The sequence below is a fragment of the Pieris napi genome, chromosome 9 (assembly GCF_905475465.1).
Source record: "Pieris napi chromosome 9, ilPieNapi1.2, whole genome shotgun sequence".
Classification (NCBI taxonomy): domain Eukaryota; kingdom Metazoa; phylum Arthropoda; class Insecta; order Lepidoptera; family Pieridae; genus Pieris; species Pieris napi.
In genome coordinates this window covers 9,938,646-9,960,433 of record NC_062242.1, presented here as the reverse complement: position 1 = coordinate 9,960,433, position 21,788 = coordinate 9,938,646, and the positions used below count along the sequence as shown (strand labels likewise).

The 21,788-nt window shown below is 34.4% G+C and overlaps 1 protein-coding gene across 8 annotated transcripts in view; it reads left to right on the top strand.

Annotated features, from left to right (window-relative positions):
• LOC125052646 (ryanodine receptor) overlaps positions 1–21,788 on the top strand; it is a 109,181-nt gene that overhangs the window by 53,139 nt on the left and 34,254 nt on the right. For all 8 annotated transcript variants that reach the window (XM_047653603.1, XM_047653602.1, XM_047653606.1 and 5 more), the window contains 24 exons: positions 209–312; positions 988–1,121; positions 2,417–2,506; positions 4,664–4,788; positions 6,247–6,429; positions 7,394–7,441; positions 7,553–7,670; positions 8,383–8,597; positions 8,924–9,071; positions 9,811–10,005; positions 10,642–10,773; positions 11,450–11,579; positions 11,879–12,027; positions 13,124–13,272; positions 14,342–14,504; positions 15,372–15,564; positions 15,962–16,039; positions 16,264–16,384; positions 16,661–16,754; positions 17,287–17,424; positions 18,044–18,197; positions 18,556–18,881; positions 20,260–20,414; positions 21,466–21,643. In XM_047653603.1, the coding sequence (XP_047509559.1) occupies positions 209–312; positions 988–1,121; positions 2,417–2,506; positions 4,664–4,788; positions 6,247–6,429; positions 7,394–7,441; positions 7,553–7,670; positions 8,383–8,597; positions 8,924–9,071; positions 9,811–10,005; positions 10,642–10,773; positions 11,450–11,579; positions 11,879–12,027; positions 13,124–13,272; positions 14,342–14,504; positions 15,372–15,564; positions 15,962–16,039; positions 16,264–16,384; positions 16,661–16,754; positions 17,287–17,424; positions 18,044–18,197; positions 18,556–18,881; positions 20,260–20,414; positions 21,466–21,643 (3,520 nt within the window). The remainder of the gene's footprint in view (positions 1–208; positions 313–987; positions 1,122–2,416; positions 2,507–4,663; positions 4,789–6,246; positions 6,430–7,393; positions 7,442–7,552; positions 7,671–8,382; positions 8,598–8,923; positions 9,072–9,810; positions 10,006–10,641; positions 10,774–11,449; positions 11,580–11,878; positions 12,028–13,123; positions 13,273–14,341; positions 14,505–15,371; positions 15,565–15,961; positions 16,040–16,263; positions 16,385–16,660; positions 16,755–17,286; positions 17,425–18,043; positions 18,198–18,555; positions 18,882–20,259; positions 20,415–21,465; positions 21,644–21,788) is intronic.

The window sequence follows — 21,788 nt, the reverse complement described above, 5'->3', positions numbered from 1 at the left end:
CGTTTGTCGCCAAGGTATTTCGAATTGTCGTCCTCTAATGCAATTCTCACATATAGGCTTCAAACATAATTGGAAAAAAATAACTTAGAGTTTTTGCAACGGACTTTACTTAAAAGCAAGATTAAGTCGAACGCATGAAACGTCAGAATTTAACTTCAACTTGTTTCATTAAAAGATAATATAGATTGTATTTTGTAACTAATTTCAGACGTTACACAGAAATCAAACAGTCAGATCTGCCCAGTGCGGTTGCTGCTAAGAAGACGAGAGAATTCCGTTGTCCGCCGAGAGAACAGATGAATGCTATTCTAAGTAAGAGTTTATTTAATCAATATATATATTTTTTTTAATTATACATATAGTACTAAAGCAGTGCTGGCCTTAAGCGACCTTCGTCCCTGATTTCGTGCGTTCAAATCACGGCTGTGCACCAATGGAATATTCTTTCTATGTGCCATTATCACTTGCTCCTACGGTGAACGCAAACATCGTGAGGCATTTCACAAACCAAGGCAGAAACTGGTCTAAGAAATAAAAATGATCAAAGAAAGGGATGCAATATGTGCCAAGATCCATTAAGGGTTGTACTTCCACTGGATTATTATTATTAATGACTAACACATACACAACGGAAAATGTTATAAACAAATATGTATGCTTCCCATTTATTCATATGCAAAATTATACTAGAGTGATTAGGACAAAACATTCTAATTGAAGCTTAAAGTGCGTATACTGCATTTTGCATTCACATATCAAACTAATAGAGGTTTTAGTTATATTCAGGTGTTTTATTTTTAAAATAGCAAATAGGCTTTTAATCTTAGCTTGTACAAGCGCTCATTTTCAATAGCATTGCCACAAAGCTCGTGAGTACGTTGCCGTGCCTTATTTGAAGGCTCGTATTTGCACCATAGTTTGACAATTAGAAGCAATAAAGGCACTTAAAAGATCTCTCGTAAGCTAACTAAATAAATTGTATTTCAGGTTTTAAGCACTTAGAAGATGAAGATCCGGAAAACTGTCCATGTGGTGAAGAGCTCATCGCGAGAATGAATGAGTTCCACGATGCTCTCATGTCACACGTGTCTTTGAGTGCTTTGCAAGAACCGGATGGTGATGTAAGATAATTTGTTCTACGATTTATTGTTATGAGATTAATGGAAGGTCATTAAATATAAATCGCCGTTCATGTATAAAGCTAGCCAAGAGTCGAGACTTGAGATTCCCATATCTCAAATACATAAGGCCTACTACGTCCCTTCAGAATGTTGTACGCAGTGGTACGCGCTTTTGAGTCCAACTAGCGACAACAGTCTCATAACAGACCGTACGGTATATTTTTGAAGTGAAACTTCTTTAGGGTAATTTTTTACGAAAACGTCACGCATGTGCATCGTTTTTGTAGAAGAAAAGGGAGAGAGCGATTGGGACCGGTATTGAGAGAGTGAGAAGTGCGAATCATCTTATAGAAATTCTATTTTTAAAATTAAAATTTCGTAAAGAGAATTTATAGAATATTAGTATTTTATATTCTATGCAAAATAAATTATTGAAATCTCAAATGACGAATTGTAAATTAAACTGCCACGTGTTTTATTATCGAAGAATATATTAATAATTTAATTTATAATTTGTATTAATTTTTGACACTTAATATTTTAATGACAATTTAATTCATTAAATTCCTAATATATCTTCCTTTTTCCCTCCTAAAGTTTTAGATTTGTATAAATATGAACAATACTTAAAAATTCGTTTGCCAAAAAGTTTCACTTCGGACATGTGTACTTTGTACGCACGCACTTTTTATATAGAACAGAGAGCAAACGGGCAGGAGGCTCATCTGATGTTAAGTGATACCCGACCATGAACTCTCTCCAGACGGCTCGCGATTGCGGCCTTTTTAAATAAAAATAAAAATTAGTACAGTCAAACCTGGATCAGTGAGAACTGGATAAGTGAGAAAACTCTATAAGTGAGAGTAATAGCCGGGACCCGTCATTTTAAACTACCAAAACCTCTATTAGCGAGAAACAGAAACCTCTGTAAGAGAGAGTCGTTTTTCCCTCACGGACCTCCGTAAGAGACAGCTACATATCTTTACCTCTATAAGCGACAGTCGGGCTTTATTTATTTATATTATGTACTTTAAATGCGTTAGAGACGGTCGCACTTGCTGTGACATGTTATTGCTGCGTACCTCTATAAGAGAGAAACGCTACCCATGTACCTGCATTAGCGAGAGCATAAGCATAAGAGCATAACTCGGGTTAGTGAGAAACCTCCTTAAGCGAGAATGATATTGTGCTCCCTTGAACTCTCGCTTATCCAGGTTTACTATATATATTTCCAGGGTGACTGTACGTCTTTTATGTTTTGAATGTGATCTACTCAATAAATAATTCCGTTGCAGCAATCGAATGAGCCGGAAGTAAAACCAGGTGCATTTGGTAAACTTTACAACATCATCAACACTGTGAAGGAGTTAGAAGACGAAGCCAAGGTAAGGGTTTATTAGATGAGTATAAAAACGATATTATTAAAAACAAAAATTTTATCAAAGACAATCTGTCAAATTATGTGTACGTTGTTATAGAAAAAGACACTTACTATTGTTAAAACGGTGCACATAGACTACTCTATGAATAAATTTTTATTTTTTTGTCTTTAGTAAAACCTCAACAAAATCTAAAAACCAATTAATTTACAGGAAAACACAGAAACAGTTGAGGAGGTAAAAGTAGATCAATACTGTAGTGTACCCAGGGTAGAAACTAGAAAGTTTATATCGAATAAACATAATTCATATAAATTCGAATGAATTCAAACCTTTAAAATGTCAATTTGGCCGCTCTATCGAGACGTTCAACAATAATCTATAAAACAGTATTAAAAAGTTTCTCAAAATTATTTACTAATTATTTACTATACTTCGATGCTAACTAGCATAATCATTTTTATATAAAAGACATAAATTTTGAAGTGACAACTTAGTATTTTTGTGTTTAATGGCCAGCAAAGATCTTCACAAGAAAGTTATTTTGTCATGTTGTCGGATACTCAAATTGTCAAACAATAGCCGAATTCATAGGCTATACGACGCCTGAGTTCGTTGCTTGAGGAAATCACTACCACAACTACAAATAGATTCTAATATTAGAAAGTGTTTTAGTAGTTGATCCAACTAAACTCAGCAAAGAATTACCCTTTCGCGGACATATTCCCAAATATTGTTGTTAGAAATTACACGTATTGCTCGTTCAGACACGGCGGGAACCGCGCGATTTCAGAATCGCATGGAAATCGCGCGGGTCTTATTTGTATGAGTTATTAAGTAATCGTTCAGACATACCCGCGCGGTTAATCAAACCGTGCGGTTTCCGCAACCCAACCGCCAGAAAATAGAATCGCGATACTCCCGCGCGGTTCTATTACTATGAAGATCTTAGTGCTCGTTCAGACACGGCGGGAACCGCGCGATTTCAAAATCGCATGGAAATCGCGCGGGTCTTATTTGTATGAGTTATTAAGTAATCGTTCAGACATACCCGCGCGGTTAATCAAACCGCACGGTTTCCGCAACCCAACCGCCAGAAAATAGAATCGCGATACTCCCGCGCGGTTCTATTACTATGAAGATCTTACTCAGCGTTCATAAGCATTGCGGGCACCGCGCGATTAACACGTCATAACAAGAGCACCGTGAGCTCGCTATCGCTTCGACACTGAGTTATTTATTGATGGATTGGAGAGTTTTTCTTCTGGTAACACGCTTGCCCTCATATGTGTTTCAGAGCTTGAAATATCTTCCCTGATTAGTTCAATGAGTTCATCAAAAGATTTTATTGACATTCTTAAATAGTCAAATTTTTTTCTCTCAAACATTCTTAAATTGGGATATAGTGTTTTCTTTATTTTCTGTATCAACCACAGACACGTTAGTTACTCTTCGACTTCCATCTTGAAACTGATCGCTAACTAACCGCCAATGTTTGAACAGACGACATTTTTGCGGTTCAAACCGCACGATCTGACAATCACGCGGTTCCCGCCGTGTCTGAACGAGCACTTACTCAGCGTTCATTAGCATTGCGGGCACCGCGCGATTAACACGTCATAATAAGAGCACCGTGAGTTATTTATTGATGAAGTGGAGAGTTTTTCTTCTGGTAACACGCTTGCCCTCATATGTGTTTCAGAGCTTGAAATATCTTACCTGATTTGTTCAATGAGTTCATCAAAAGATTTTATTGACATTCTCAAATAGTCCAAAAATTTTCGCTCAAACATTCTTAAATTGGGATATAGTGTTACTATCCTCTTAAGATCCTCTCTGAATCTGCGTTTTCTTTATTTTCTGTATCAACCACTGACACGTTAGTTACTCTTCGACTTCCATCTTGAAACTGATCGCTAACTAACCGCCACTGTCTGAACAGTCGCCATTTTTGCGGTTCAAACCGCACGATCTGACAATCGCGCGGTTCCCGCTGTGTCTGAACGAGTACTTAAACTTTAAAAAAAAATTTTCTTATTAAATTAATAAACACCAAAACTATGTTGAACATAATGTTATTGATACAGCTATTATGTTATTAACAAAACTACCAAACAAACGTATTACATTAAATTGTAATTTAAATAATTATGTTTCATTCAGGCCCTCGAAGAAGAAAAGAAGAAGACTCCAGAAGAGAAGTTCCGTAAAGTTTTGATTCAGACAATCGTCAACTGGGCTGAGGAGTCGCAAATCGAAACGCCCAAACTGGTTAGGGAAATGTTCAGGTAATCTTTCCAAGTTCTGTTAATGAATTTCTGTTACTTTAACGACTCATTGGTCTAGTGGTTAGTACCCCTGACTGCGAAACCATGGGTCCCGGGTTCGATCCCCGGCTGAGACGAACATCGATGTGATGAGCATTTGATGTTGTGCTTAGGTCTTGGGTGTTTAAATATGTATTTATATGTCTATCTATCTATAAAATGTATGTATATCCGTTGCCTAGTACCCATAACACAAGCTTCACCAGCTTAGCATGGGACTAGGACGATTGGTGTGAATTGTCTTTAAAAAAAAAAAAACCAATTTCTGAAATTATACCAAAAGCCACGTATTCTAATTCTTTCTTGATGCAATATATTCGAATTATTCCTACACTACATTGATAACACTACTGAATTATAAATGGCTAGTAACACTTTTAAGTGGAATTTACCTGTCAACACTATTTACCTACATTTATATATTATTATTATTAAAGCGTTATTAATCTATACAACAGTTGGTTAGTTTACTTTCCTTAATATTAGTATTAGTTAAGTTAGTATGAGTTTTAAACAAAATTTAAGTTAGATTTATTTTTATTTTTTTGTGGTCTAGTTCTTGTATCTTTATTTTTAGGGTAAAAGCCTCCTCCATATTTTCCCATTTCTCTTTGTCTTGAGCAACATTCATCCCGTTTTCCCCCGCTAGTTTTATAATGTCATCTGTCCATCTTTTCCTTTGTCGTCCTATACATCTCTTTCCAGTAGGTCCAGTCCATTTCGTTATTTCTAGCGTCCATCTTTTATCCCGCGCTCTAGCAATATGACCTGCCCATTTCCATTGTAGCCTTAGAGCTTGTTCAAAAAAAATGTTGACATCCGTAAAAAACAAAACTTACAGATATTTATATATACCCTCCAGCAAAGCATTTACCCCATATTTCGATAACATATATACACTTTCTTTCCATTTTCATCAATATACATACCTCCCATTATAGTCGGTTAAAATATAGTTAACGCTTGCTAAATTGAAATGCATTCATGTTAAATTTTTGAAGTTATACTTCTTTAGGCGCGTTATGAAAATTTGATGAGAGTGAAATTTTACGATACGCGCGCACCGTGACACAAAATTAACAGAATGAAGTTGCCCACGGAAGATGCTACGGAATTGCACATAATTTAAAAACAACATTCGAATAATAATAGAATTTATGTTACACTTAATGTAAGAGAATAATAATAAATATTTATTTATTTTTTCAAATGTAAACTGAACTTTATTGACTATAATGACTCCTTTTCCAGTCTTTGATTATTTAATTGTAATTAATTATTTGCATGCAATCAAAAACTATTTTAATAATGCCAAAGAAGTATAACTTCTTACGCGCGTACATAAGTACACGCACCCCTTTTTTATGCTACTTTACTAAACCTAGTATAGTATACATTTCTAAATTATAAAATTTTCAGTCTTCTGGTCCGTCAATACGATGCGGTGGGAGAACTAATCCGAGCGCTTGAGAAAACATATGTAATCAATGCGAAAACCAAACTAGACGTAGCTGAAATGTGGGTCGGACTGAGTCAGATCAGAGCCTTATTGCCCGTTCAAATGAGTCAGGAGGAAGAGGAACTTATGAGAAAGAGATTGTGGTATGTTAAAAAATTACTGCAAGCGCCAGCTCATTAATGAAAACATTATGAATTTAGGATTTTTGACGTGATAACGTCTTTAAAATCGTTTTAGTCGGGTGACATGTTCAGAAACTTGTGTCACACCAAAACCTCACGAGCGCGATCGCAGGTATAACGAGAGAGAGACGGACCGATCTCCCGTCTCATCTCGAGCGCCGCCAGTCATTCCGTGAATGTATGAAGAAAAATGTATATCATAGTCGAATAAGTAAACTTGTCATTTTACACCCGAAATTTATCATCAAAAGTGTGAATAAAACGATAGATGTAATTTAAAATTTGAAAAAATTGTTATCTTCCCAAAAACTTATATCACCAATAAGACGTTATCACGTAAACATCTCGATCGTAAACCTACTTTACAAACAACCAATATTTTTTTTGCTATAATTACATGGCTCTTGTTAGTTTACGTCTATAAATAAGTATCATTCTACAATATTAAACACAAACTGGCGCGGCCGTGGAACAGGCGAAAAATATCAAACTCAAATATAAGTCTTTCCTCCAACTTTGATTTTGTTCCCTTTGAAGTCTCTACTCTTGAGCCTCAAGTGGGGTTCAAGGGCACAGGTGCTAATTAAAAATTTAAGTTGGCGCCTGGTAGACCCCAGAACTGGCGCTTTTCTCGATCCACGAATAAACATCTCAATACAGCGAGGAAATGCTGCCAGTATTGCTACAGTACATACACTGCTACAGGGACCAAAGTTTATAAATTTGTTTTAATTTTCTATTTATTCGTTTTTAATTGTTAATGTTATTATTACTATGTAGGTTAAGAATATTGTAAATAATGTATATTTGTGTGATGGAAATAAAAACATTAAATTAGTTAAAAACACCTGGAGAAGATAGTATTATCTTCTTTTAAACTTCACGCGTTGTTATATTATGCGTCATATTATTAACCCATTTTCAGGAAACTCGTCAACAATCACACTTTCTTCCAACATCCGGATCTAATCAGGTATGTTCTTTATTGAAAGCCTGAACATTATTATTATCTTTATCTTTTCTTGAGTTTTGATTTGAGAAATCGTTTTTTTATAAACACTTTTAATTCTTAAACTCCATATAGAGTGTTACGTGTACACGAGAACGTGATGGCCGTAATGATGAACACGCTAGGCCGACGTGCGCAGGCGCAATCTGACGCCCCTGCAACTTCACCGCCAACTCCTGAGGACAAGGAAAAGGTAATTCAAGTAAAATGTACGAAAATAGAGAACTTTCGGCAACAACCCTGTTTAAAGCGATACCGATTTCTACAGGAATTGGTACATTCTAATAAAGTGCTGTTTCGAATGCTTTTCAGTGTTTCTCGTTGGCCACAAATTAAAGTAGTTTCATTTTAATTGTACGAGCCTAGGCTGTACATTTTGCTCGCTCAGGCTTCCTTAGTTTTATAAGCTTAATTATTCCCTATGTAAGTACGTGCCAGGGCTCGTACATTCCAATCACCTACAAGCGTGATGTTTTTCTTATGTAAGTACGTGTCCTGGCTGTACAGTTTGATCACTTATAAGCATGACGATTTCCTACATCGTCGGAGTCACGCCCCGAGAGTATAGCCCGACGCAGGCACTCTCTTCGACTGTTACTATGCAGTCATACGTAATTAACTAAGTCATAGGAGTGGGAGCATAGCCAGACGTCGGCAGTTTGCACTTATTATATAGCAATTAACATAATAGTTATTATTTCGCTTATATTCTATTGTATTACGCGAGTGATAAATATTGAGTAAGTTAAAATTATTCTATTATTTCGAACCCCTGATGATCCAGGAAAACCGTACATTAATCCCTGTTAATCATTTTAAAAAGTATACCAAGATTCACCTTAACTTATTTTATTTATATTTATTATAAACAAGAGAAGTTTTTCAATCTTATAAATTTCGTACAGGACACTTCTCACGAAATGGTGGTCGCATGCTGTCGTTTCCTCTGCTACTTCTGTCGCACGGGCAGACAGAACCAGAAAGCCATGTTCGACCATTTCGACTTCCTTCTCGAGAACTCCAACATTCTGCTCGCTAGGCCATCTTTAAGAGGATCCACTCCGCTAGATGTCGCGTATTCGAGTCTCATGGAAAATACTGAGCTGGCCCTTGCTTTGAGGTTAGTTCTTATGCTTAAGTTTTGAGATTGTGGGTCAATATGCTCGATTGATATTTAGAACGGCTGTTCGATGCTTAATCATTTTTGTTTTATTATTTTTATTTATTGAGAAAGATTTATAGCTCATTACTAACTAAATATAATGTTCTTTTTACGTCATTAAATAAATCTTTACATATAGTTAAGTACTAATAATATTAACGGGATTGGTAACAATAAAATGATTTTATTCGAATATATATCAAACAAAGTAATAAACTAAGAAAACATTAACTTAAATTTAAAATTATTATTATGTTATTTTATATGGGCTTGTAATCTTCCAGAGAACACTATTTGGAGAAGATAGCGGTGTACTTGTCTCGTTGTGGTCTTCAAAGTAACTCTGAACTGATAGAGAAAGGTTACCCAGACTTGGGTTGGGATCCAGTGGAGGGAGAACGTTATCTGGATTTCCTAAGATTCTGTGTTTGGGTAAGTGACAATTTTTAATTATGTATGAATCATTGATATACAAAAAACCCAAGATGCACAGTCTCGAATAAAAGTAACGCTCGAAAGTGTCCCGAAACACTATTTCTGTCCCTTTCTATAACAGTATGTCTATAACAGTATATGTTACAAGCATATATTATTGCAAAATCAACCTTACGCGAATTGCTTATAGTTGTTATTACAACGCAGTGTATACGTACTTAAAGCAATAAAATTTTACGACCGACCGTGGTCGGTAGTGTCCTACCGGGTATTGAGTGGAGTCGAACGTGACTTTTTTATTTACAACTATTTAACATAATTTAAATTTATCCGACTTTTCGGGTGCTTTACAGCGTACGTGGTCACGGTGACTGAAGACAAAAGGTGTTGGATGTTAAATAGTTGTAAATTTATAATAATACATAACTTTAATCCGGTTAAAAAGTTTTTTCTTTAAATTAAAAAATAATTTGTTAGTAAATATATTTGTCAAAAACTATACACAAAAAAGTTCAAAAGTACATAAATTTATTTATAAAAAAAAACACAAATAACATCGACTCCACTTATTAGACGCGAGACTATTTGAAATGAGCGCACAATTTGAAATGTTGCGCTCATTTTTTGAGGACGTTTTTTAGACGTTGAGTGTGCATCTTGGGTTTTTTGTATATCAATGGTATGAATATGCTTAATAAAAATAATAATAATAATTTTAAATTAAAACTAATTTTAGGTCAACGGTGAAAGCGTAGAAGAAAATGCAAATCTTGTTATTCGTCTTCTCATCAGAAGACCGGAATGTCTGGGTCCAGCGTTGAGAGGTGAAGGCGAAGGTCTTTTAAAGGCTATAGTAGACGCTAATAAGATGAGTGAAAGGATCGCAGATAGAAGGAAATTAAGGGATTTAGAGCAAGAGGGAGATATCAGTGTAAGTATTCTTTTTTACCACCTCCACAAACACTAGTTTATAAAATTTAAACAGCAACATACTGGGTCGAAATTTTACCCTACGTGGCATTTAGGTACTTTGGTAAAGTCATCTTTTTCACAAATATTTTTGAAGTGAACCTTCTTTAGGCGCATGACGGTAAAAGTTTTTCGGAACGTCACGAAGATGTGCAGCGTTTTTGTCGAAGAAAAGTGAGAGATCGATTGAGACTTGAACACCGATGGTGTTTTAAATACATATTAATATCATTATTATTTAATTAAGTAACTAAATTACCTTTTTTTTTGGTTTTGTATTTTTATAAGAACCAAGACCTTTTTTGCTAAGACCCAGGAAGGCTATTTTAGAAAATGTGGACATAAGTTAGCAATTATAATTATAAAGAATTTGTTATATTATTTGGTAATTGTTACCATATTTATGGTGGTATTTATATACATAACAACAAGTAATTTTAGTTCTGGTTTTTAATTAGCCTTAGTATTATCAATATAGAATGACTGGAAAAATTAAAGTATGGGATTTGGGCAGCTTATTACTCAATAATTAATTTACAAAGAAGTTTCACTTCTTACATGTGTACTTTGTACGCACGCACTTTTTTTTTAAATACAGTTCAGCCACCCGTTACCCGAGTCAGACGACGATGAAGATTACATAGACACAGGCGCCGCCATTTTGAACTTCTACTGTACTCTCGTGGACTTGTTGGGACGCTGTGCACCCGATGCAGGTGTTATCGCACTGGTAAGATATTTCTGTATTTTATACCTAATTATCTTGAAATATATAAATTACGTGTCACGTTGTTTGTCCGCTATGGACTCCTAAACTAGCGAAACGATTTCAATTAAATTTGCACACCATGTGCAGTTTGATCTAACTTAAAAGATAGGATAGCTTACATCTCAATTTATAACCGCAATATTATTTTATTGCAAATATTTGTTAGTTATTTGATACAATTCTAACAGATGGCGCTGTGTTGAAAGTACCAACGTTTCAAATAAGCTACAATTTAATGGCATTACCACCAAAAAAGCAGGGTGGTCTCCATGACTGGTGTTCTCCAACCGTTTCTCTTGAATAGGTTACTACTATGTAATATAACTAAAACCTTAGCCACAGCAACGCTTGGCCGGTCTGCTAGTATATATATATATTTTTTTTAGTTTTATAGTACAGAGGCCATACAGGCAGAAGGCTCATCTGATTTTAAGTTATACCGCCGCCCATGGACACTCTCAATGCCAGAGGACCGCTAGTGCGTTGCCGGCTTTTTATGATTAAGCCTATTATATATATTATATTATTAGTTTACTAAGTATACCAATATTCACATATAAAATTTAGGTATTTTCTAAACTCTGTTATTGTTGAATTCCAAAAGAAAATCATGCCATATAATATACTTTGCTCATAGGGTAAAAACGAATCCCTACGTGCCCGAGCCATCTTAAGATCCCTGGTCCCATTGGAGGACCTCCAAGGCGTACTCAGTTTGAGATTCACTCTCAACAACCCGGCTGCTGGCGAAGAGAGACCTAAATCTGGTAAATCGTAGTTCGAAAAAACTATCTAAAGTTTCCATTTAAGAAACTTCAAAATGAGAAAGTGTTACTTTTCTTGGGGTAATTATTATTAAATCCTATTTGAGTATTTTATTTATTGATTTATTTTCAAGCATAAAACATATCATATATATTAATACCATTTAATTCTTTAGTAATTTTTCAAATATATTAGAAAAACACATATTTCATGAGTTCTGGTGCCATATCAAAATCTTGAAAGTGAAATATTTTATTTTCATTAAATTTACGATGTTTTCTTACAAAATTGTATTTTTTAGACATGCCATCCGGTTTAATACCAGGACATAAGCAGAGTGTAGGACTTTTCCTGGAACGAGTATATGGAATTGAAACGCAGGAGCTATTCTATCGACTTCTGGAAGAGGCCTTCCTTCCTGATCTTAGAGCTGCTACTATGTTAGACAGGGTATGTTTTAATATCAATTTTTAAAATTCTTCTTAAGTGCTCGTTCAGACACGGCGGGAACCGCGCGATTTCAGAATCGCATGGAAATCGCGCGGGTCTTATTTGTATGAGTTATTAAGTAATCGTTCAGACATACCCGGCGCGGTTAATCAAACCGCACGGTTTCCGCAACCCAACCGCCAGAAAATAGAATCGCGATACTCCCGCGCGGTTCTATTACTATGAAGATCTTACTCAGCGTTCATTAGCATTGCGGGCACCGCGCGATTAACACGTCATAACAAGAGCACCGTGAGCTCGCTATCGCTTCGACACTGAGTTATTTATTGATGAAGTGGATAAGTTTTCTTCTGGTAACACGTGCCCTCATATGTGTTTCAGAGCTTGAAATATCTTCCCTGATTAGTTCAATGAGTTCATCAAAAGATTTTATTGACATTCTCAAATAGTCAATAGTGTTACAAATTTACCATGTGTCAGTCGATCCTCTCTGAATCTGCCTTTTCTTTATCAACCACAGACACGTTAGTTACTCTTCGACTTCCATCTTGAAACTGATCGCTAACTAACCGCCAATGTCTGAACAGTCGACATTTTTGCGGTTCAAACCGCACGATCAGACAATCGCGCGGTTCCCGCCGTGTCTGAACGAGCACTAATAGGTCAATAATATATAACATATTACAATTTAGCTTTTCTTTAGTTTCTTTTGGGCTGATCAATCTTTGAATATATATACATCATCGGAATCATTGCACAATTCTCTATTTTGTAATTGAAAAACGTATAAACCAAAAGAAAAATTATATCTCCACCAAATATCTTTCAGTTTTTCCCAACAAGGGACCCACGCTCCACAGGGGGCAATTTGATTGTTAAGGGGGCTATTCGAAAGCTCATTAAAATTATTTGGAATTTTCATTTCGGTTTTTCATTATGTTTGGAAATTTGCTTACTGTTCCTAGTAATTTCTTCAAAAGGCTAAGGTGGGGCATGGCAAAATAGGTTGGAAATCACGGGTTTTAACGATGGATTTTGTTATTCCATTCGACAAGAAAGGTTCTTTCTTTCTTCCTAATATAAAAATACTTTTCAGAACGACGGTTGCGAGTCAGACATGGCTTTATCAATGAACAGATACATCGGCAACTCCATACTCCCGTTGCTTATCAAACATGCTAACTTCTACAACGAGGCTGAAAACTACGCTAGTTTGCTTGATGCTACACTTCATACTGTGTATAGGTCAGTATAAGTTTAAGATTTGCTTCAACATTAATGCACTTTTGAAATTTTTAAAGCTTGACTTCGTGTTTTAATAGTAATTACAAATAATTAGAAGATTTTTTTTAAACATAGAATTAGGTCATTCACCTCTTCTTCTGTCATACAACAAACTTATTCAATAGGAAACACAAAGCCGGAGTTACGTTCTTATACATATTGTTAAATCGTCAACAGTACAGTAACCTCTTACAGAACATTGACATTGTCGTCCCTCATTTATTCGTAGGTTCAAAATAAGAGGAATTTTCCAAATTCCATCTGTAAAACCAACCTAGGAGAGTTCACCTTTTATTCCAATTCTTCACGAATATAACAGAATAAACACTACTTACCTATCCAGAGCTTGGTATATATTCGGTAGCCACATCAATATATAAAATTGTTAAGCGTCTATCTGAGACCTCATTTACATATTAAGCAAAATATTACTAGTTAAAACTAAAATGGGAGTAAAATTTTTATTATATTTTTTGTAAAGTTTATGTTCACCATAATTGTCATGTATTTTATAATAGGGTTGTAATATTTGGTATTTTATAATACTGTAGAAAATGCATTATGTATATAATAAATAAATACATTACATTTCATTCATTAAAAAAAAACTTTGAAATAAATTATATATAAAAAAGTAATTATATTATTTAGAAGACGCGGAGTCCTTCTCTTTATAAGTGCTGTACAACAATAGTCATCGACTATAGTCTCTTGCCTATGATAAAGGTAACCTAAACATCTTCATACTGTTACACACTTTATTCATTCACTCACTGACTCACTCACTCACTCAGGCGTTTTCATAACAGTTGAAAAATCTAAAACAAAAATAAATAAAATAAAAGACGTAATTAAATTATATGTATAAATATATTTTAAGGTATTTATAATTAAGTTTGTCATGGAAGAACTGGGAACCCTGACACAGGAATTTTATACTTAAAAGGGTTCCCAAATCTTACACATTGTATTGCATATGAACTTATAATAAATAAACACATTTTTATTTTTATTTACTCACTGTTTTCAGATTATCAAAGAACCGTATGCTGACAAAGGGTCAGCGTGAGGCCGTGTCAGACTTTTTAGTTGCTCTGACATCCGCCATGCAGCCTTCCATGTTACTCAAGCTTTTGAGGAAACTTACAGTTGACGTCTCCCGATTGTCTGAATATACTACTGTGGCTTTAAGGGTATGTGTTACTGATGTATTTGGACTTGTCTATACATCTATCTATCTATATATATATATAATGAAAATGGTCTTCGTTTGAGGCTCAATCACGCCTAAACCACTGATCGTATCGACATGAAACTACCACCATTCGATGCGAATTTATTTATTAAATTCCAACGTTCCTTCATTTTTTTATTGCTTATTTATTATTTTATTTATTTATTTATTTATTTATTTTCTCACAAAAACTTAAACTTAGGACACATTGCTGTTTTACTTTTATGAAAATTTATCCATACGGACTTCACCGCGGAAACATTCGGGGAGGCTTCCTAGAACCTCTAAACGTCAACATCTGTTAAAAACTCGATTTTCGAAATATTTCAATTTTCTTAGCGGGAAGTTAAAAAGAAGAATAATAAAAATATGAAATAAAATAAAATAATGAAACATAAAATTTATTTTAATTCGTCCAGCAAAGCGGGCGCGAAACGGCTAGTTATTTATAACAGGGAAGTCACACCCTTTTAGATCTAGGCCCCAGATTTCTGTATCGTGATAATTTTCTTTCTAATAAGCAAGTACAGGTGACATATGTGTCTGACACACGCCGTCAACTAAAGTATAAGGTATGCCGGTTTCTCACGATGTTTTCCTAAATACCAACTAAAACAATATTGTTTCTTGTGTTATGATTTTTTTTAAATGCCCTAGTATTTCTGATTCCTTTGGAAGTAAATGTAAAATATAATGGTGCTGGTCACAATTTTAACTATGTTTCTTTTATCATGTTTTTCATCATCACCACTTCAGCGCCTTCCAAGTCCAAAACGAAATACAAAAAAGTTTTTAAAATAAAAACAAATATACTCTGGTATTTTAGCTTTTAACATTACACTACGAGCGATGTGCAAAGTACTATGGCAGTACCAGCGGTCAAGGCTCCTACGGATCCTCGTCTGATGAAGAAAAGAGACTCACAATGATGCTCTTCTCGAACATCTTCGACTCTCTCAGCAAGATGGACTACGAGCCAGAGTTGTTTGGAAAAGCTCTGCCTTGCTTGATTGCTATTGGTAATTAGTTAATTTTATTAAAAGTAATTTTTATAAAACTAGCTATCCATTAATCTTTTCTAAGTAGGTTTTTAAATGACATTATCTTAACCCCTACGCTTCACGAATAGTACGGATAGAAGATTCGAGAAAACTATTAAGCGGCGAGAGCAAATAGGGAATGGGAGCTTTTTGCGATATGTTACCAATCTTACTTAGGAATTATAAATCAATTTCTTATGCGTTATATAGTACATTTTTACTGAAATGTGTATCAAACAATTAATAAAATTTGACTCAAAAAGGCGTATTAATTCAGCTGTGACAGTGTAATAATTAAATAAACCAAAAAAATGTTCTAAATACCCAAGCATTTAACAGTGAAGTAAAAGATTATATAACTTAAAAATACTTTTAGGTTGCGCTCTCCCTCCTGACTATTCGCTCTCAAAGAACTATGATGACGAGTTCTATGGCAAGGAATCTCAGGCTGCAGGTAATTTAAGATATCAATCACAAATCTTTCTAAATCGAAATATTTTATAGTGATGACCAAGTAGCTTAGTTGTTTTTATTCTTTTGTTTTTATTTTCCAATCTCATATACACATTATGTTCTTTTTTCAAAAAAGCAGGCTCGTGGCTTTAAAACCAAGGAGTTCAAGTCCAAAGAGATTGCATATTTTTATTTAACGAATTTTAAAGAGGTCTTTGTATTCAGGCGCAGACAATCCGCAGTACGACCCTCAGCCCATCAATACCTCATCGGTGGCTCTCAATAACGACCTTAACACAATCGTTCAGAAGTTCTCCGAACATTACCACGATGCTTGGGCGTCAAGGTTAGAATTTTATAACTTTTTGTTTCAAATTTAAGCATTTTTATTTATTTGTGTATAGGAAAATGGGCTGGAGGCTCACCTGATGTAGACACTCGCGTTGCCGGCCTTATAATATTCGTACGCAAATACCGTCTTGAAGGGACCTATTTTCAATTCAAATTTCTTAAGATTCTTTAGATTGTTTAGACTTTAGAATATGAAAGTGTTGTTGAACTAATATAATAATATAAACGGAAATCTGAGTCATTTATAATGTTTGTTATCAATATTTTTCAGAAAAATCGAAAATGGTTGGGTCTACGGTGAAAACTGGTCTGATAGCCAAAAGACGCACCCACGCTTGAAACCCTACAACATGCTGAATGATTACGTAAGTTCACATTTTTCACGTAATTTCAACAATAAATGTTATATTTAATTATTCAAAATAAAATGTGTGTTTGACAATCTAGTTCCGTGATACTGACAAAAAACCAAAAGATAATCATTGGCGCTTCAACTCTTGGTCTCTGCCATGATGTTATCCATTTCCACGAATATTTTTTAATTGATAAGCAAGCGGCGAATCAGCCTACTGTATTTAAGACCAGATTCATCATTGTATATGTAGCCTTAGAACGCTTGACCTTTTTTATATTATAGAACAGGGGCCAAACGGGCAGGAGGCTCATCTGATGTTAAGTGATACCGCCACCCATGGACACTCTCAACGCCACAGGGCTACCAAGTGCGTTGCCGGCCTTTAAAGAATTGGTACACACTTTTTGAAGGACCCTAAGTCGAATTGGTTCGGAAATACTTCAGTGGGCAGCTCATTCAGACTCTTGTTCCACCAGGAAATTAACAGCCTGATAATCGATTGGAGATAGACATGAAATCAATGATAAATACGTTTATTTCAGGAGAAAGAACGTTACAAGGAGCCCGTTCGTGAATCCCTCAAGGCTCTTCTTGCTATTGGCTGGTCGGTAGAACATTCGGAAGTGGATATACCCAGCAACAATAGGAGTTCCATGAGACGACAGTCTAAGAGTGGCATTGTAAGTAGATTGTTTTTGTTATTTCTAATAGGGATCACCTACTTTCTTCATTATTTATTTTATTGTTTTTATTGTTCATCATAACGTTTAAAGTGATTTGTTTATCTAAATAACACTCAATTTGGTTCAAATTTAACTTACGTGTTAACTGTTGTAAAACTCATTTTGTTTCACGCAATAAGGAAGGAGGGATGGTAATATAAATTTCTTTATGGCTTTACAAGTAATCCAAATTATACAACCATTAATTTATTTCCCTTTTGGTTTGCTATCAGAGGACACCAGATTCTTTGGTAAGATAAATATGAGATTTTTATTCTATATATTGAAGAATTAAAAAAAATGTAGTGTATCTCTTCAAGTTTTAAATACATTGCACTTTCTATTGCTATATTATTATATTATATTATATTATATTATATTATATTATATTATATTATATTATATTATATTATATTATATTATATTATATTATATTATATTATATTATATTATATTATATTATATTATAATAAAGGGCTAAAAGACAACAATATTTTTATTTTAAACACTGTTGGAAACTTTGAATTAAAAATAAATACACTATTTCTTTCTTTGGTAATTTTGAATTTTCATTTAGGACTCAGCAACGCCCTTCAACTACAACCCACATCCAGTGGATATGACCAATCTGACTCTGTCAAGAGAGATGCAGAACATGGCTGAGAGGTTAGCTGATAACGCGCACGACATCTGGGCGAAGAAGAAGAAAGAAGAACTTGTTACCAATGGAGGTAAAATTATCCGAAATATTTACATATATTTACGAGTAATAAGAGTTGATATGTCTTGACTTGCCGTTATTGACGTATCGGCTAAGAAGAATTAGCCGTGAGAAAGGAAGATGTATGTACATATAATTATTAATCTTCTTCTCTTCTACTTAAAGATAAATAGTAGGTAAATTACCTAAATCATTATAATTAGTACATTAGCTCGAAATACATCGCCATGCATTTTTGAATTATTAAAATCATTGTTAGCAAAAATATCTAGTTAAAGTAATACGTAAAGTAAGTAAATTAAATAAGTGACTAAAGTAAAGTAAGTAAGTTTAATTATTAAACTATAAAAAATATGCTTCACTTTAAGGTGGTATTCATCCGCAACTTGTTCCTTACGATCTCTTAACCGACAAGGAGAAGAAAAAAGACCGCGAAAGGTCTCAAGAATTCCTCAAATACCTTCAATACCAGGGTTACAAACTACACAGACCCAGCAAGGCGTCCCAAATTGACACGGAACAGACCACTACGGGTGTCGCAATAGAGCTCAGATTCGCGTATTCCTTGTTGGAGAAACTGATCCAGTACATCGACCGCGCGACGATTAATATGAAGCTCCTAAAACCGTCTACTACTTTCAGTAGACGATCCAGCTTTAAGACAAGCACGAGGGATATTAAGTTCTTCTCTAAGGTATGTTCACAAAGTTTTATAATTACGATAAATCTAATCAAAAGTTAATAGTGTTGATGTTTGAAGTTATACTTCTTTTGGGGCGTTAGGGAAATATGATGAGAGTAAATTTTTACTATACGCACACCGCCACAAAAAACCGACACCCTAAAGCTATAGTCAAGATTATACTTTTTTTGTTATATTTAAATAAACTTTATTTAACCAGATAATGCTCTATAATAAAACTTTCAATATATTAAATACCTTTTTTCTATTGTTAGTGTCGTTTTTTCTACAAACGTAGAATAACATTTTTGATAAGATCTTGTCACGCCAAAGAAGTTTAACTTCTAACGCATGTACGTTTTTTTGTATAAACACATGAAAATGTGGTTAGATGATTATTTATTTTAAATTACAAGCAAGACAAAAGGGAACTAAGATACTTCAAGAAGGTATAAACAATCATGGTGTCATTAGAATGCTTATCATGGCCGTTTCATATATAATAGATGTATCAATTGTAAAAAATCGCAAATACATCGCGAAACAAATCACGCTAATCAATTGTGTTACGCAAAGCTTTTTGTTCTGTAAGATCATATAGTAGTGAAAACAAATTGGATAGTTAGTTATTAGCTTTTCTCGTGAAGCTTAGTAAGCCTATTTATTATTAATTCACGTGAGTATCGTAATAGTGATTTATTTTTTTGCAAAAATGGATAAATACAAAGTAAGGAATTGGTAAAATGTTCTTTAAACATAATTGTGTTAAAAACAAAAACATTTCGCCATTAAAACTGGTTTCAATTCACAAAAATCTGCCAATTTCAAATAAAAGCATTTACAAACATCACGCAGCGTAATAAAACGTTGTAACATGTAATCATATGTAAAGTTTAATAACGTTATGTATGAAAATATTGTATATGTACTTTGTGGTGTTAGTTTTTATATTTAATGCTTAATCCGATGTATTAGAGTCTCGCTAATGAAAGAAGATAACAAAAAGCGCGGTGCAAACTTTTAGTGATACCATACTAAAATAAAAACTAACTAACTAAAAGTTTGATATATTTTGTGGACTAAAGACTTGATACTTGATTTTATTTTATTATTTTTTATATTGATGGTATTTCTATGAAATTAAATACTATACGTATTTAATATTTTACTATTAGGCTAGCATACCTGTTAACTATTAGGAAAAAATATATTATAAAAATAAAAATGAGTAATTGCATGAACAATAAATCATACTAACCTAAGAAATTCAATGACATTCTGTGTTGCCATCCGAAAGCTTTCAAATAATTCAATTATCTTCTTTCATTAGCCAGACTCAAGTATCATCTACCTGAAATGACGTAACGTATATATTGGGCGTGTGTTATAGGTTGTACTACCTTTGATGGAGAAGTACTTCTCAACACATCGTAACTACTTCATAGCAGTTGCCACAGCGACTAACAATGTTGGTGCAGCGAGTTTGAAAGAGAAGGAAATGGTGGCTGCTTTGTTCTGTAAATTGGCCAGTCTATTACGATCTAGGTAAGTTTGGAGTTAATCACGAATCCCTTGACGCCTATTTCTTCAAATGAAAAATATAGTATACTGGGTGGCCAAAAAGTTGTGGATCAAACGCAACTAGGGGATAGATGAGGTCATCAGCTGCAAAAAATTGTTCTACGGGAGGTCCCTAAGCTCAACCCCTGCAGAGTTATAAATTATTTTGCGTTTGTATATGAAAATTGACTTTTTTTTACTAATTCTTATTAAAATTCGAAGAAATCAACACTGAAGAATCAACTGTATCTTTTTCATAATATCCACTAGATTAGTACTGATGAGTCCTTGCGTTAGACATGCTATTTATAGTTGTTTATTGAGTGTATTGAAGATAATATTAAGTTATACGATATCAAAATGCTGATGACCTCATCCATTTACCTTTGATCCACGACTTTTGGGCCACCCTGTAAGTGTACACATACTTGTGAGTAAATAGTTATAGGCGACCTTGTACCGTTCAATCCTAAACAAGTATTGTTTCGACGGGATTTAATTTTTGGGGTCATATACTGACGCTTTAACACAGTACGGTGTTAAGCTTAGGTATCCTAGAAAAGCGGTGCCGTTATCTAACGGACGTAATGTAGCGTTGGGTGACGTCACCCATACGTTGTCTATAAATAACGTCGCAGTAGGTTTCCTAGAGAACGTTGAGTGTCACCGTAACGTCAAATAGCGGTGCTGTCATTTGCATGACGACCGTCATAGTGGTGATAAACACTAGTTCAACGTTTATCGCGTGTAGCGGTGCCCATATTTAATTAATACAATGAGTGGAAACGTGACTTGGACGAGCGAAAATGATATTTTTTGCATTATGTTAAAAAGTAAAGACGGCTGTTATTAACAACCGTTAAATGACGGCCGTTAGTTAGCGGCACCGCTTTTCTAGGAAACCTAAGCTTTAGACATGTCATGATAATCAATTTTTTATCTTTTTCTTATTTTTAAATAAAATTTTTTCGATTGACTCAGACACGTATTATAAAGTATAGAAATTTCTTATTTAACCAAACGTTTGTGTATTCAGGTTAGCAGCGTTCGGCCCGGATGTACGTATAACCGTCCGTTGTCTACAAGTCCTTGTGAAGGGCATTGATGCTAAATCCTTGGTGAAGAACTGTCCGGAATTCATCAGGACCTCCATGTTGACATTCTTCAATAATCTCGCTGACGATTTGGGGCATACTATATTCAACTTACAAGAGGTTTGTTCTTAAATGACTTTGTTAAAGGAATAGTAATGATAAATGCTGTGCCAACTTTTGTACCCTACATTTATCATTTTCATTACTCTAATTTCTTACAGCATTAGATAATGTAATGAAACATTTAGTTCATCTTATCAATATA